This window comes from Pristiophorus japonicus, chromosome 6 (assembly GCF_044704955.1).
Source record: "Pristiophorus japonicus isolate sPriJap1 chromosome 6, sPriJap1.hap1, whole genome shotgun sequence".
Classification (NCBI taxonomy): domain Eukaryota; kingdom Metazoa; phylum Chordata; class Chondrichthyes; family Pristiophoridae; genus Pristiophorus; species Pristiophorus japonicus.
The window spans coordinates 157,966,275-157,983,130 of NC_091982.1; the positions used below are offsets into that span (position 1 = coordinate 157,966,275).

The 16,856-nt window shown below is 48.0% G+C and overlaps 1 protein-coding gene across 1 annotated transcript; it reads right to left on the reverse strand.

Annotated features, from left to right (window-relative positions):
• Positions 1-729: 729 nt before the first annotated feature.
• Positions 730-1,563, reverse strand: LOC139266208 (mucin-22-like). The gene has a single exon (XM_070884038.1). It carries the CDS (start codon positions 1,561-1,563, stop codon positions 730-732), a length of 834 nt encoding a protein of 277 aa, XP_070740139.1.
• Positions 1,564-16,856: the final 15,293 nt, after the last annotated feature.

Consider the following 16,856-nt stretch of genomic DNA (forward strand, 5'->3'; position numbering starts at 1 on the left):
GCAACCACACCTACCCACCATATCCCTCAACCTCACCTACCCACCATATCCCTCAACCTCACCTACCCACCATATCCCTCAACCTCACCTACCCACCATATCCCTCAACCTCACCTACCCACCATATCCCTCAACCCCACCTACCCACCATATCCCTCACCCTCACCTACCTACCATATTCCTCAACCCCACCATATCCCTCAACACCACCTACCCACCATATCCCTCAACCTCACCTACCTACCATATTCCTCAACCCCACCTACCCACCGTATCCCTCAACCCCACCTACCCACCATATCCCTCAACCCCACCATATCCCTCACCTACCCACCATATTCCTCAACCCCACCTACCCACCATATTCCTCAACCGTACCTACTTAACATGTCCTCACCTCTACCTACCATATTGCTTAATCACACCTATCCATCCTCTCACCATATCACTCAACCTCACCCTCTCACCATACCCCTCAACCTACCCTCTCACCATATCCCTCAATCCATTATCTCTGCAGATTGATCCCATTTATACTGTCCACTTCAATGTCCTTCCCTGATAACTTATTCCCTAACTCGATTTCCCCTTTTGGTGATGAAGTTACCCCAATCTCCCTTCTTACTCCAAACTCTCTCATTTTTAATTTGTGTTACCTGGGTTTTGATCAGATGAAGGATGTACACTCAGCTACATCAGAGCAAATCAATGACAGTGAACATATTGAAATCAAATTACTGCTGTCTCTAACACCGCTGTCTCTAACACCGCTGTCTCTAGCAGCGCTGTCTCTAGCACTGCTGTTTCTAACACTGCTGTCTCTAACACTGCTGTCTCTAACACTGCTGTCTCTAACACCGCTGTCTCTAACACCGCTGTCTCTAGCACCGCTGTCTCTAGCACCACTGTCTCTAACACCGCTGTCTCTAACACCGCTGTCTCTAGCACCACTGTCTCTAGCACCGCTGTCTCTAACACCGTTGTCTCTAACACCGCTGTCTCTAGCACCGCTGTCTCTAGCACCGCTGTCTCTAGCACCGCTGTCTCTAGCACCGCTGTCTCTAGCACCGCTGTCTCTAACACCGCTGTCTCTAACACCGCTGTCTCTAACACCGCTGTCTCTAACACCGTTGTCTCTAACACCGCTGTCTCTAACACCGCTGTCTCTAGCACCGCTGTCTCTAGCACCGCTGTCTCTAACACCGCTGTCTCTAACACCGTTGTCTCTAACACCGCTGTCTCTAACACCGCTGTCTCTAACACCGCTGTCTCTAACACCGTTGTCTCTAACACCGCTGTCTCTAACACCGCTGTCTCTAGCACCGCTGTCTCTAACACCGCTGTCTCTAACACCGCTGTCTCTAACACCGCTGTCTCTAACACCGCTGTCTCTAACACCGCTGTCTCTAACACCGCTGTCTCTAGCACCGCTGTCTCTAGCACCGCTGTCTCTAGCACCGCTGTCTCTAGCACCGCTGTCTCTAGCACCGCTGTCTCTAACACCGCTGTCTCTAACACCGCTGTCTCTAACACCGCTGTCTCTCGCACCGCTGTCTCTAACATCGCTGTCAATAGCACTGCTGTCTCAACACCGCTGTCTCTAGCACCGCTGTCTCTAACACTGCTGTCTCTAACACCGCTGTCTCTAGCACCGCTGTCTCTAACACTGCTGTCTCTAACACTGCTGTCTCTAACACTGCTGTCTCTCGCACCGCTGTCAATAGCACTGCTGTCTCTAACACTGCTGTCTCTAACACTGCTGTCTCTAACACTGCTGTCTCAACACCGCTGTCTCTAGCACCGCTGTCTCTAGCACCGCTGTCTCTAACACTGCTGTCTCTAACACTGCTGTCTCTAACACTGCTGTCTCTAACACTGCTGTCTCTAACACCGCTGTCTCTAACACCGCTGTCTCTAGCACCGCTGTCTCTAGCACCGCTGTCTCTAGCACCGCTGTCTCTAACACCGCTGTCTCTAGCACCGCTGTCTCTAGCACCGCTGTCTCTAGCACCGCTGTCTCTAGCACCGCTGTCTCTAACACCGCTGTCTCTAACACTGCTGTCTCTCGCACCACTGTCTCTAACATCGCTGTCAATAGCACTGCTGTCTCAACACCGCTGTCTCTAGCACCGCTGTCTCTAGCACCGCTGTCTCTAACACCGCTGTCTCTAGCACCGCTGTCTCTAACACCGCTGTCTCTAACACCGCTGTCTCTAACACCGCTGTCTCTAACACCGCTGTCTCTAACACCGCTGTCTCTAACACCGCTGTCTCTAGCACCGCTGTCTCTAGCACCGCTGTCTCTAGCACCGCTGTCTCTAGCACCGCTGTCTCTAACACCGCTGTCTCTAACACCGCTGTCTCTAACACCGCTGTCTCTCGCACCGCTGTCTCTAACATCGCTGTCAATAGCACTGCTGTCTCAACACCGCTGTCTCTAGCACCGCTGTCTCTAACACTGCTGTCTCTAACACCGCTGTCTCTAGCACCGCTGTCTCTAACACTGCTGTCTCTAACACTGCTGTCTCTAACACTGCTGTCTCTCGCACCGCTGTCAATAGCACTGCTGTCTCTAACACTGCTGTCTCTAACACTGCTGTCTCTAACACTGCTGTCTCAACACCGCTGTCTCTAGCACCGCTGTCTCTAGCACCGCTGTCTCTAACACTGCTGTCTCTAACACTGCTGTCTCTAACACTGCTGTCTCTAACACTGCTGTCTCTAACACCGCTGTCTCTAACACCGCTGTCTCTAGCACCGCTGTCTCTAGCACCGCTGTCTCTAGCACCGCTGTCTCTAACACCGCTGTCTCTAGCACCGCTGTCTCTAGCACCGCTGTCTCTAGCACCGCTGTCTCTAGCACCGCTGTCTCTAACACCGCTGTCTCTAACACTGCTGTCTCTAGCACCGCTGTCTCTAACACCGCTGTCTCTAACACCGCTGTCTCTAACACCGCTGTCTCTAACACCGCTGTCTCAACACCGCTGTCTCTAACACTGCTGTCTCTAACACTGCTGTCTCTAACACTGCTGTCTCTAACACTGCTGTCTCTAGCACCGCTGTCTCTAACACTGCTGTCTCTAACACTGCTGTCTCTAACACTGCTGTCTCTAACACTGCTGTCTCTAACACCGCTATCTCTAACACCGCTGTCTCTAACACCGCTGTCTCTAACACCGCTGTCTCTAGCACCGCTGTCTCTAACACCGCTGTCTCTAACACTGCTGTCTCTAGCACTGCTGTCTCTAGCACTGCTGTCTCTAACACCGCTGTCTCTAGCACCGCTGTCTCTAACACCGCTGTCTCTAGCACTGCTGTCTCTAGCACTGCTGTCTCTAGCACTGCTGTCTCTAGCACTGCTGTCTCTAACACTGCTGTCTCTAACACTGCTGTCTCTAACACTGCTGTCTCTAACACTGCTGTCTCTAACACTGCTGTCTCTAGCACCGCTGTCTCTAACACCGCTGTCTCTAGCACCGCTGTCTCTAACACTGCTGTCTCTAGCACTGCTGTCTCTAACACTGCTGTCTCTAACACCGCTGTCTCTAGCACCGCTGTCTCTAACACTGCTGTCTCTAGCACTGCTGTCTCTAGCACTGCTGTCTCTAGCACTGCTGTCTCTAACACCGCTGTCTCTAGCACTGCTGTCTCTAACACTGCTGTCTCTAACACCGCTGTCTCTAGCACTGCTGTCTCTAACACTGCTGTCTCTAGCACTGCTGTCTCTAACACCGCTGTCTCTAGCACTGCTGTCTCTAGCACTGCTGTCTCTAACACTGCTGTCTCTAGCACTGCTGTCTCTAACACCGCTGTCTCTAGCACTGCTGTCTCTAGCACTGCTGTCTCTAACACCGCTGTCTCTAGCACCGCTGTCTCTAACACCGCTGTCTCTAGCACTGCTGTCTCTAGCACTGCTGTCTCTAGCACTGCTATCTCTAACACTGCTGTCTCTAGCACCGCTGTCTCTAACACTGCTGTCTCTAGCACTGCTGTCTCTAACACCGCTGTTTCACTGCCACCTCAAACTTGTTTATTTCAGAACATAACTAAAAGTTGTTTAAAAGAAACCTTTTCGCATCACTGGAACGCAAAATCTTGGAATGGTTACAGCGCAGAAGAAGGCCATTCAGCCCATCGAGCCACCGCCAGCTCTCTGCAGGAGCACGTACACTCCCCCACCCTAATTATTTTCTGCAAGTGGTGATTTATGCTAAATCGATGGCAGCTGTAATGTATGCACCGTTAGGATGCTCACAGGTTTGTAGAGCTGTTGCTCCACTGGTACAATTGCGGCCTTCCACAAGAGGTGGGCACCGGAGGGACTGGAGTGCATCATCACTCCCGGCATCCAAATTTTAATTTGATTTTTGTTCCGTAAAAGTTTAATTTGAAATTTGTGGGTTCTAGTGCCCTTGCTAAAAGGGGGCGCTTGATTTTACATTTTACTAAAATAGTGTAGGGCTGTTGCCATTAACAGGTTCAGGCAGCGGGCAGTCAAGGGGGTCGTTCAGCCCGACTCTCCTGGAAATCTCTGCGTGGAGGAGATTCCTGAACGGGCTGCTCTTGCACAGTCTCCACTTTGCCATCCTCGTCGGCCGTCCAGACATGCCTTGGTGCAACATCGGGATGTCCGGAGGAGGCATGGTCCCCAATGGAGGGCTCTCTATGCGGGCGTCCTCCCTTTATCTATTGGGGATTTGGCCTTGAGGCCATGTGCCATGCAATAAGTTTTTAAGTCAGTTCACGGACTCCCAGTCCACCTGCTTTTTCTGTGGTCTGGAGGAGGCCATGTTCCATGTTTGTGAAATGTGTGAGGTTGCAGCATCATTTGAAGGGGCAGCTTTTCGATTTCTGGCTGCACCTCAGTCCCACGCTCCTGATCTTTGCGGAGGGGAGTGGGCAGGTCGGAGGGCCTCCTCATAGGACTGCTCCTGGGCCTGGCCAAGGTGGCCATTAACCGGTCCAAGCAGCGGATGGTCGAGGGGGTCGTTCAGCCCAACTGCCTGCCTCTCTTCCGTGGTTACGTTCGCGACTTGGTGTCCTTGATGGAGATGGAGCACATGGTGTACACCGGTATGCTCGCGGCCTTCCGTGAGAGGTGGGCACTGGAGGGACTGGAGTGCATCACCCCGGGAACAGAATTTTAATTTGATTTGGCAAAGTTCGCAGTTGATATCAAAATTTGTGGGTTCTAGAGCCCTTACCAAAAGGGGGCACTTGATTTCAAGTTATGTTCAAAATGTTGTAGAGCTGTTGCATTGTGAGTGGCTTAGCCAGTCACGTGATGTTCACATGACTCAATAAAACCCCAGTGAATTGAGTCTAGGTCATCCATGATGAGGTATGCAGTTGTGAACCTTGTGGATGAACTGGTAATGTGTAGTGTGATTGTTAAACTAGTTAATAGCAATGTGTTGCTATGCACTCTTAAGCAAAGAACCCATGAAGCAAATACATTACACGAGCAATTATTGAAAGAATACAAAAGGATGAGGAAAGTTGGACTGTATAAAAACAGACCAGGTGGGCTGAGTGGCCTCATCCTATACTAAAATGTATAGGTTTCAGTCACTGGTTTATTTGATCGTTAATTGTGGAAAATCTAGAGTTTTTAACAACAAGGAAGACTTTAGAGTCCAGCAAGCTCATTCCCAATCTCCAGAGAAACATCTAATTGTCCTTGACCCCACTGTCTGCTTCAGTGTCCTTCCCTGGTGACCGATTCCACCGCTCAATTACCCTTTGGATTGGACAGTCTATTGAGTTTAGAAATATAGATGTCCCGGGGCATCCAGGCCTGACGTTTCACAGGCTTCTCACTCAGACAAAGCCGGTGTGGGGGGGAAAGAGACATGTCACGCTGAAGCAGTGGGGGTGTTAAGAACATAAGACATAGGAGCAGGAGTAGGTCATTTGGCCCTTTGAGCCTGCTCTGTCATTCACTAAGATCATGGCTGATCTGATCATGGACTCAGCTCCACTTCCCTGCCCGCTCCCCATAACCCCTTATTGCTCAAAAATCTGTCTATCTTCGCCTTAAATATATTCAAAGACCCACCCTCTGGAGCAGAGAATTCTACAGATTTACAACCCTCTGAGAGAAGAAATTCCTCCTCATCTCAGTTTTGAATGGGCGGCCCCTTATTCTGAGACTATGCCCCCTAGTTTTAGTTTCCCCCGATGAGTGGAAATAGCTTCTCTGCATCTGAGGTGGGAGCTGAAGTACATTTCAAGGGAGAGTGGAGGGAGTTTGAGCATGTGACATCTCACGGCATCCTCCATCCTATCAGATATCTCATTGCGACCGGCCAGATGGACCGGGATGGTCTTTCCCCATCCTGTACATCCCCCTTGATCTCGCGTCCCCCGGCACTGACCCACCTCACCTTGACAAGTACACATTTTCAGCAGAAAAAAATAAAAAGGTCCTTCCAAGTGCAGCCGTAGCAACGAGCAAACCCTGCTGACCTCACAGCCTGTTCGGAGCAACTACACGTGCAGCAGCCCAGTAAACCTGCTACTTTTTTTAGTTCGATATGAGTCTTTATTTTAAAAAAATTTTTTGTCATAATCTCTCGGCATTACAGCTGCATTCTAAATAGAAAACTTCGATCAAGTGTTGTTATTCTGCAGACCAGCTGACCTTTTTTGGGTAAAATGTTGCGCTGGGCCGTCCTTTGGTTTCTTGTGTGGCGTGGAGCTGATGATGTATATTTGACTGTGATGCAAACACCTTGCATCTGCTTTATTTGGGACAGCCGTCACAGACACTGCAGCACGTTGGCCTGGTTGGAGATGATTGGTGGCTGAGAGGATGCAAAGCCAATGAATAATGTGTTACTGCGGTGCTGCTGCTTGCTGCTGAACCAGGCCTTTGCGTTGCTAGGATACCGCTCAGTCCGCGGCCTCCTATCCTGTGCACAGCCTAACCACTGCGATTTCCAGCCAGGGGGAGGAGGGGGAAAGGAGAGGCTCTTGAAAAATACAGCTGGCTGTTTATTTTTTTTAAAACATTGTTTTATCTGAGATTAGAAGGATCACGATTCTATTTAAGAGCAAGAGGGAGTTATCCCGGTGTCCTGGGGCCAATATTTATCCCTCAATCAACATAATAAAAAAACAGATTATCTGATCATTATCACATTGCTGTTCGTGGGAGCTTGCTGTGCGCAAGTTGGCTGCCGCATTACAACAGTGACTACGCTCCAAAAAGTACTTCATTGGCTGAAAAGTGCTTTGAGACGTCCGGTGGTCGTGAAAGACGCTATATAAATGCAAGTCTTCTGAGGAAGGGTCATCGACCTGAAATGTTAACTTGTTTCTCTCCACAGATGCTGCCTGACCCGCTGAGATTGCCAGCATTTTCTGTTTTTATTTCAAATTCCAGCATCCACAGTATTTTGCTTTTTTCTTTCTTTCTTATAGTTTGGGAATGAAACCGGTTTGAGAAGGGATTCAAGTGTACGGTAGAGTGGGCAGCTTCCCTCCAGTGGAGTTGGGCTGTACATTCCTGCTCAGAGCCTCTCATCATTCACCAGACTTTGATCCACTTACTATCTGCCTGGCCAATCTGTCCCGGGCAAACCAGGAGGTGACACTGGAGTTAATGCACTGAGTTCCTTTATTCAAAAGGACAGGTACTGGGTTAAGATGAGATAAAGATATCTTTGTACATTTGCAGCTCCAGTTTTCTGTGCTGAAGGCGCTGGATCTTCCTGCGATACAGCTCCACGTCAGCTGCCTTCTAGTACCTCACTCAAACAGCCATTATAGGTCTCAACTGTGGTGTGAACTTGTATTTATATAGCGCTTTTCACACCTTAGGACATCCCAAAACGCTTTACATTCAAAGAAGTGCTTTTTAAGTGTACATACTATTGGAAAAAGGAATTGGATAAGTACCTGAAGGAAAAAGATGCAGGGCTACGGGGAAAGGGCGGGTGAGTGGAACTAGCTGAAATGCTCTTGCAGAGAGCCGACGTTGTCTCAATGGGCCGAATGGCCTGTGCTGTAACCATTCTATGATTCTATAATATAGGGAAATGCAGCAGCCAATTTGCGCACAGTAAGGTCCCACAAACAGCAATGAGATAAAGGACCAGATAATCTGATTTTTAGTGATGTTGGTTGAGGGATAAATATTGGCCAGGACACCAGGAGAATCCCCTGCTCTTCTTCGAAAGCAAATGGAATGTTGGCTTTTACTGCAAGGGGGTTGAAGTATAAAAGTAGTCAAGTCCTGCTACAACAGGGCGTTGGTAAGACCACACTTTGAGTACTGCATACAGTTTTGATCTCCTTATTTATGGAAGGATATACTTGCATTGGAGGCTGTTCAGAGAAGGTTCACTAGATTGATTCCGGAGATGAGGGGATTGACTTATGAGGGTAGGTTGGGCCTATACACTTTGGAGTTCAGAAGAATGAGAAGTGATCTTATTGAAACATATACAATTCGGAGGGGGCTTGACAGGGTAGATGCAGAGAGGATGTTTCCCCTCGTGGGGGAATCTAGAACTAGGGGGCATAGTTTCAGAATAAGGGGTTGCCCATTTAAAATGGATATGAAGAATTTCTTCTCAGAGGGTCGTGAATCTTTAGATTTCTCTACCACAGAGAGCTGTGGAGGCTGGGTCATTGAATAAATTTAAGGTGGAGATAGATAGATTTTTGGAGGATAAGGGAGTCAAGGGTTATGGGGAGAGGACAGGGAAGTGGAGTTGGGGCCAAAATCAGATCAGCCATGATATTGAATGGCAGAGCAGGCTCGAGGGGCCAGATGGCCTACTCTTGCTTCTATTTCTTATGTTCTTATGTGCCTTGGAATCTTTAATGTCCACCTGAGAGGGCAGACGGGGTCTCGGTTTAACACCTTACCCGAAAGATGGCACCTCTGATAGTGCAGCACTTCTTCAGTACTGCAGTGGAGTGTCCGCTTGGATTTTGTGCTCACGTCTCTGGAGTGAGACTTGAACCCACAACCTTCTGACTCACAAGCAAGAGTGCTACCCACTAAGCCGAGACTGACACTTGCCTTAAAAGTGTCACTCTAAAATTCTAACACTCTAAAATTGTATGATCATGTTTTAGCATCACTATAAATAACATCACAACGTAAGAATTAGGAGCAGGAGTAGGCCATTCGGCCCCTCGAGCCTGCTCCGCCATTCAATGAGATCATGGCTGATCTTCTACCTCAACTCCATTTTCCTGCAGTATCCCCATATCCCTTGATTCCGTTAATATCCAAAAATCTATCGATCACTGTCTTGAATATACTCAATAACGGCTTGTGCGTATAGGTAATGCTTGCAAACACATTTTCCTTTCACTGGTAAATCTGCCTTGAATATCCCATCTTTGCCTGTTGCAGTTTAGATACATGTTATAATTGCTCGTGACCTTTCTCAGTGTGACAGTCACTTGTACTCCTACACCAGGTTTGAATTCAGTGACTGCCTTGTTAGCTACTGGTGGTAACACTCATTTCCAGTCACTTGATACACCCACGTAAAGTTCTTCAAGTGATTTGAAATTTGCACCTCAGGTTTTTTTGTCACATTTTGTGCCCGTGTTCTCAAAGAATAGGAGACTTTTGGAACTTTATTCCTCCCATTCCATCTACACAGTTTTCTCTTCTCGCATCAGTACAGCTATGATGGATTGTGTTCTTATTCCTCAACTGTTTGTATCTTCACATAAAGGGTAGTGGAAATCTGGAACTCTTGCTCCCCAAAAAGCTGTTGAGGCTGGGGGTCAATTGAAAATTTCAAAATGGAAATGAGGAAGAATTTCTTCTCTCAGGGTCGTGAATCTATGGAATTCTCTACCACAGAGTGCTGTGGAGGCTGGGTCATTGAATAATTTTAAGGTGGAGATAGACAGATTGATAGATTGTTGTTAGGCAAGGGTATTAAAGGATATGGAACCAAAGCGGGTAAATGGAATTAAGATACAGATCAGTCCTGATCTAATTGAATGGCGGAACAGGTTTGAGGGGCTGAATGGCCTACTCCTGTTCCTAATGTTCTTCAGTATTAATTGGTTTAGTATCCTTCATTACATAGCTCTCCGGCGTTTATGGTTTTGATTGCTCTATCTATTTCACTGTTATGTCCAACAACAGATATAGCTCTTGCAGCAGTTTGTCCCAGAGTTAATAATCTGGTATTCCATAAATTTTTATCTTCCTTATTAATGATTGTTAGTTCGCCAAATCTACATGCCTCATAACAAGTCCTAAATTTAGTTACTTACTGATGAGAGATTTCTCTCATTCCCATGTGGAAAGTCTATGCTTTTAATATGTATCAGACTGCATTATCATTCAAACTTATTCATTATTATATCCAATAACTGATTCATCCTTTATAAATACTGCTGAACCTCCTGTGGCATTGCTCATTGAGGCATTGGTAGCCCCCTGATTCTAACCCAGGACTGCAGTCGGGAGTTCGGGGGCCGATCAGTCCCTCGGAGCACAAGACCCAGCTGATTTTAACATACGGGCCTGATTTTCACCATTCCCTCATGGTCTCCGTGCATGGCTGTAGGCCGCTGCTAGACACCCAAGGAAAGAAGCAAAGTCAGTGATCTGGGGGTGGGGGGGGGATGTTGAGAGAATGAGCTCAATCACAATCTGTAGAGTTGGGGTCGGGGGAAAGCATAGGATAAGGGTGGCCAAAGATTTCCTTGTAGGACCAGTAGCAGCACTCCCACTCTTCTTGGCCTACAAAAAAACCCACTTGAGCCTCCTTCAGCAGCAAGCTCTGATTACTTTCATACCTGTCCCTGAATCCCCTCCATTGCCTGTCCCTGAATCCCCCCCATTGCCTGTTCCTGAATCTCCTCCATTACCTGCCCCTGAATCCCCTCCATTGCCTGCCCCTGAATCCATTGCCTGTCCCTGGATCCCCCTCCCATTGCCTTTCCCTGGATCCCCTCCATTGCCTGCCCCGAATCCCCTCCATTGCCTGTCCCTGAATCCCCCTCCCATTGCCTTTCCCTGGATCCCCCTCCCATTGCCTTTCCCTGAATCCCCTCCATTGCCTGTCCCTGAATCAGTCCATGAAAAGGAATCAGTATGAAAGCCTCACTGTGGGCAGCTGTGTTATTTGAGGGCGGGTGTGTAATTACATCAATTATGTAATAGATTGATAATTGCAGAGCATTAGGAAGGAATTAAATGGAGATAAATGATCGCGTGGTACTGTAACTCTCAACATGGCCATCGTGTAATAAATCTCCTGTGAAACCAGGAGACACCACAGACATTAACCCTGCTGCAGGCCTTGCTGAAAATCTCACTTGTTTCAGGCTAAAACCCCATCTGTTCGTGAAATCTATATATAAAAAAAAGGCTTTGGGATTGCAGTGTGCGGCTTGCATCAGATCAACACCATGTTCTGTTGCCCCGCGTTCCATCGCTCCGCGTTACCTTTTCACTGGCAATGAAGATGGAGGGAGTTCGCGGGTCAAACTGTGGCTCTTCCCTCTTTTACAGATATCCTTTGTTCCCGCAGGTTTCTCCCCTCTCCTGAAGTTGCTAACTCCTGCCAGGCCACAGTTCCATGGCTGCCGTGTCTCACCCAAGTGCCCCAAGCTTCATGTGTAAACCTCACCAGTGAGCAGGATATTCGACTGTGGGAAGGAACATCGCTGCAGAGTACAATTGCATCCTCACACCTACACTTTCCAACAGGAGTCAGATACTGATCCAAAGGGGGGAACCCTAGCTGATTTCCCCCTAGACCACAGATACCTGAGGTCAATTAGCTGCCAGACCCCCAACCCCGCTGAGATCAGCCAACCCAGCATAGACCGGGAACCTACCCGCAGTTTGGCCTAATGATTTGAAAATTAAGAACAACAAAAGAAAATAGGAAAAGCAGGAAGAACTGTATAACCCTAAAGGTAGCAAGTATGTGGGACTGAATACTGCACAGGTAGTGGAACAAGAAACCTTAAGGAATATTAAAAAGGAACTAGACTGGTTCTTGTCAACAAATGGGATCCAAGATTATTAGAAACGCACCATTGGAATGCTGGGGCTAGATGGGCCGAACGTCTTTTCCTGCCTGGAACTGTTGCTGTGTTTATATGTGTTGGCAGGTTTCTATTGTGGGAGCACTGCTCGTTAAAAGTCAATTCTAGAAATGCTACTTCTGTCGGGTATTCTGGGCTTTGTGTCTGACTGCATCAGTGCAGGAGTTGTGGAATCTGCTGACTGCAGCGCACATCAAAGTAACTCCAGCCGCCTCCATTCAGCGGGGAACAACAAACCTTCAGTTGGTGCCATCACTTAGTCACTTCAGCTGCTGGGATTCACTGCCAGTGGAAACCTGATATTTTAAAGGTGAACTCCCCCCACCCGCCCACACTCCCAGTGGAGGTTGGTTCATTCAGGGACAGCTTGTATTGTTTCTGTTAAAAGAGAAAGTGCCCTTGGGCAACTTGAGTCCTATCCCTCTGCAGAGTGTCCTTTGGCACCATTGTGTCAGCCAATGAGTTGGAGGCAGGGCTGGACTTACTCATCATCATCATAGGCGGTCCCTCGAACGAGGATGATTTGCTTCCACGAGAGTTCACAGGTGTTTCGATGAAGGACCCGATGTTCCAGTCCTGAACTCCCATTGAGTGGGGTGGAAGATGCCTATGCATGGATTTTTTTAACGTGTGGTGACCATTGCACAGCAGCCACCACATGGGCTTGACAGAGCTAGATCTTTATCCAGTGGAAAGGGTAAACCAGACCTGCTCTGCTGCACAGACCTAGCGCGCACACATATCGCAGTGTGGGCTGGCCCGTGCTACCATTTAATGTTCTCCTGTAAAGGATTCTGAGGTTCTTTAGATCCTCTGGAAGATACGGAATGGGCGCTGCGAGGGGTTCCTCGTATAGCCCCAGGTCCATTCTTATCTCGTCCATTAGATTCTGGGTGACCGTTTTTCGTGCGTGAATGTACATCATCCGTGCACATTCAATTATCACGAGAAGGTCGCTGCTTCTTCCGATGAGGCGTATCTTTTGGTTCTGTACCAATCTGTGGTATTCAAGTCCAACAGGGTGGACTTATACAGGACTTAACGCAGACAAGTGTATTTTACAGCAAAGTCTATTTACAGAGTCTATTTAAAAAGAGTCTCTACGAACTGCAGCAAACTCGTGACCGAAGCGGCAGCAACTTCTCCCGATAAAAGCAGGATGATTTCTCCAGTAAAATGCAGTGAGGGGGATAGTTACATTATACACATTATGTGCGTAAAATCAACCCCAGTCCCTTACTCCAGGTGTGATTGAAGGGGGAATCACCCAATCATCTCCATCCTGGCTGAGAAAAGTGACGTATGCAACTACAATATGCAGCCGTTCCTCTGAGAGCAAGACCGCCACCGAGTGCAAGAGGAATGCATCTCACGATGTAATAGGACGTGTTTGGAGCAGTGCCAAAGGCTGGTCCTAACTGACTTCAAAGCTGCTCTGAAACTGAATACAGGAAACTTGTCAAGCCCAGCAAAGGGCAGTAACAGCAGTGAATGAGACCCTGCCGAGGGCAGTAACAGCAGTGAATGGGACCCTGCCGAGGGCAGTAATAGCAGTGAATGGGACCCTGCCGAGGGCAGTAACAGCAGTGAATGAAACCCTGCCGAGGGCAGTAACAGCAGTGAATGGGACCCTGCCGAGGGCAGTAACAGCAGTGAATGGGACCTGCCGAGGGCAGTAATAGCAGTGAATGGGACCCTGCCGAGGGCAGTAACAGCAGTGAATGGGATCCTGCCGAGGGCAATAATAGCAGTGAATGGGACCCTGCCGAGGGCAGTAACAGCAGTGAATGGGACCCTGCCGAGGGCAGTAACAGCAGTGAATGGGACCCTGCCGAGGGCAGTAATAGCAGTGAATGAGACCCTGCCGAGGGCAGTAACAGCAGTGAATGAGACCCTGCCGAGGGCAATAATAGCAGTGAATGGGACCCTGCCGAGGGCAGTAACAGCAGTGAATGGGACCCTGCCGAGGGCAGTAATAGCAGTGAATGAGACCCTGCCGAGGGCAGTAATAGCAGTGAATGAGACCCTGCCGAGGCCAGTAACAGCAGTGAATGGGACCCTGCCGAGGGCAGTAACAGCAGTGAATGAGCAGTGGAGGTTCAGGTACTATCACTCCATAGCTTACAGTTCTCCCCCATACACATCGATACTAGGATATGAAAGCAGGAATGCGTCCAAATATTATGCATCCATTACTTTATGTACAACCCGTTAGACTAGTCTATAACTCACTCTCAGGTTGTTCTTATTTCACTTGATTTGATTGCAGCCTGTAACTTTCTCCGGGGTAAAAATATGAAGGGAAAGGCCAAAGTTGGTAAAAAAACAAAGTCTGCTTCCAGTGATCGAGGGGTCTGGAATGAGGGGGCAGAGATATGATAAATGTAGTGGAATTAGTACAGAGAGCAGGAAAAATCTTTTAACGGCCTGTTTCAATGTTGTAATTGCGATGTTATTCGATTATTCTCCCAGACTCATTAATTAGATTCCAATCTGTACTGTTTCTCAGGAAGACATTTTCTGTGCAAATTGATTCTGGTTTAAATCGATCACTATCTCATTCAGTTTGATTCTTTATTTTAAGTACCAATCGCCCATAACCTCTCGGTCATTGGTCAGCCCTTCTTTCTCTGAGATGTAACGGAAACAAGAGATGGGCGCCGGAGGGATTGGAGTGCATCATCACCCCCGGCAACCAAATTTTAATTTGATCATTAATGTTTAAAGCTTAATTTGTCTATGTCGGTTTTAGTGCCCTTTTAGTCAGGGGGCACTTGTATAATTTGTGTTTTTAGTGCCCTCAAAAAAAACAAGGGAGCACTTGATTAATGTTGTCTACAAAAATAGTTGTAACGGAAACAACGCATTTGGGCGATGGCTGCCAGCTCGGGTCTTATGTGCCTTGTGTCTCGCGGATGACGACAAGCCCCCCCGCCCCCCCCCCCCACCGATAATAATGACTCCATCGCAGATGCTGGTGCTGCTGGGTGCTGGGGCTTGCCACTCCCTGCTGTTTAGCTCTCTGTTCCTTTTTTCAGCAAAGTGCCTTTTGTGCTCCAGACTGGTGCAGCTTGATGACAACAGCAGTTGTGTGTCGAGCTCCGGAAGATGACCACATGCCCTTTCTGTCTCGTTGCAGCAGACACAGCTTTGCAGTGGAGCACAGAACAGCGCGACGGCTTGGAGACAACGCCAAGAGCATCGCAGTGTGACAGGCATACCCATCCCTCGGACCTGCCCCATTTCCTTATCTGTTTCTTTTTCCTTTCACTTTCATAGGATCAGGGTGTGATTTTTAAACAATTCTTTCCTCCTTTTAAAGGAGAAAGAGAAAAACTTGCAATTATTTGACGCATTTCACAACAGTAGGAGGTCCAAAAGCGCTCTACAGCCACTGAAGTACTTTTGAAGTGTCGTTTCTGCAGTAATGTAGGAAACGCAGCAGCCAATTTGTGCACAGCAAGCTCCCACAAACAGCAATGTCATTATGTCCAGATAATCGGTTTTGGTGATGTTGATTGAGGGATAAATATCAACCAGGACACCGGGGATAATTCCCTGCTCTTCTTCGGAATAGTGCCATGGGATCTTTTTCTTCCATCTGAGAGGGCAGACGGGGACTCGATTTAACTTCTCTTTCGAAAAGCACACCTCCAACAGTGCAGCACACCCTCAGTACTGCACTGGAGTGGATTATGTGAGCCATCTCTTCCTCTCCTTCCACAGGTTTCAATCACCTCCAGTGTTATGTTCAGAATAACTCCACAATACTGTGTGCTGTAAGCTCAAACTGATTTGACCTTGGTCTCTTTAATCAAACTCCAGAGTGAAGAATCAGCATGACAGATAACCTTTTATACTTGCTTGCACGAGGTGTGCAGGTGACCCTTGAGTCTCCAACAGGTGCTACCCCTGGTGGCAAGTCCTACACTATTATAAAGTTTACATACATAACATAGAAACATAGAAAATAGGTGCAGGAGTAGGCCATTCGGCCCTTCTAGCCTGCACCGCCATTCAATGAGTTCATGGCTGAACATGCAACTTCAGTACCCCATTCCTGTTTTCTCACCATACCCCTTGATCCCCCTAGTAGTAAGGACTACATCTAACTCCTTTTTGAATATATTTAGTGAATTGGCCTCAACAACTTTCTGTGGTAGAGAATTCCACAGGTTCACCACTCTCTGGGTGAAGAAATTCCTCCTCATCTCGGTCCTAAATGGCTTCCCCCTTATCCTTAGACTGTGTCCCCTGGTTCTGGACTTCCCCAACATTGGGAACATTCTTCCTGCATCTAACCTGTCTAACCCCGTCAGAATTTTAAACGTTTCTATGAGGTCCCCTCTCATTTTTCTGAACTCCAGTGAATACAAGCCCAGTTGATCCAGTCTTTCTTGATAGGTCAGTCCCGCCATCCCGGGAATCAGTCTGGTGAACCTTCGCTGCACTCCCTCAATAGCAAGAATGTCCTTCCTCAGGTTAGGAGACCAAAACTGTACACAATACTCCAGGTGTGGCCTCACCAAGGCCCTGTACAATTGTAGCAACACCTCCCTGCCCCTGTACTCAAATCCCCTCGCTATGAAGGCCAACATGCCATTTGCTTTCTTTACCGCCTGCTGTACCTGCATGCCAACCTTCAATGACTGATGTACCATGACACCCAGGTCTCTTTGCACCTCCCCTTTTCCTAATCTGTCACCATTCAGATAATAGTCTGTCTCTCTGTTTTTACCACCAAAGTGGATAACCTCACATTTATCCACATTATACTTCATCTGCCATGCATTTGCCCACTCACCTAACCT

What these genes read in the sequence shown, in the direction of transcription:
- LOC139266208 (XM_070884038.1), bottom strand. Translation starts at nt 1,563, where the DNA reads ATGTTAGAGACAGCGGTGCGAGAGACAGCGGTGTTAGAGACAGCGGTG.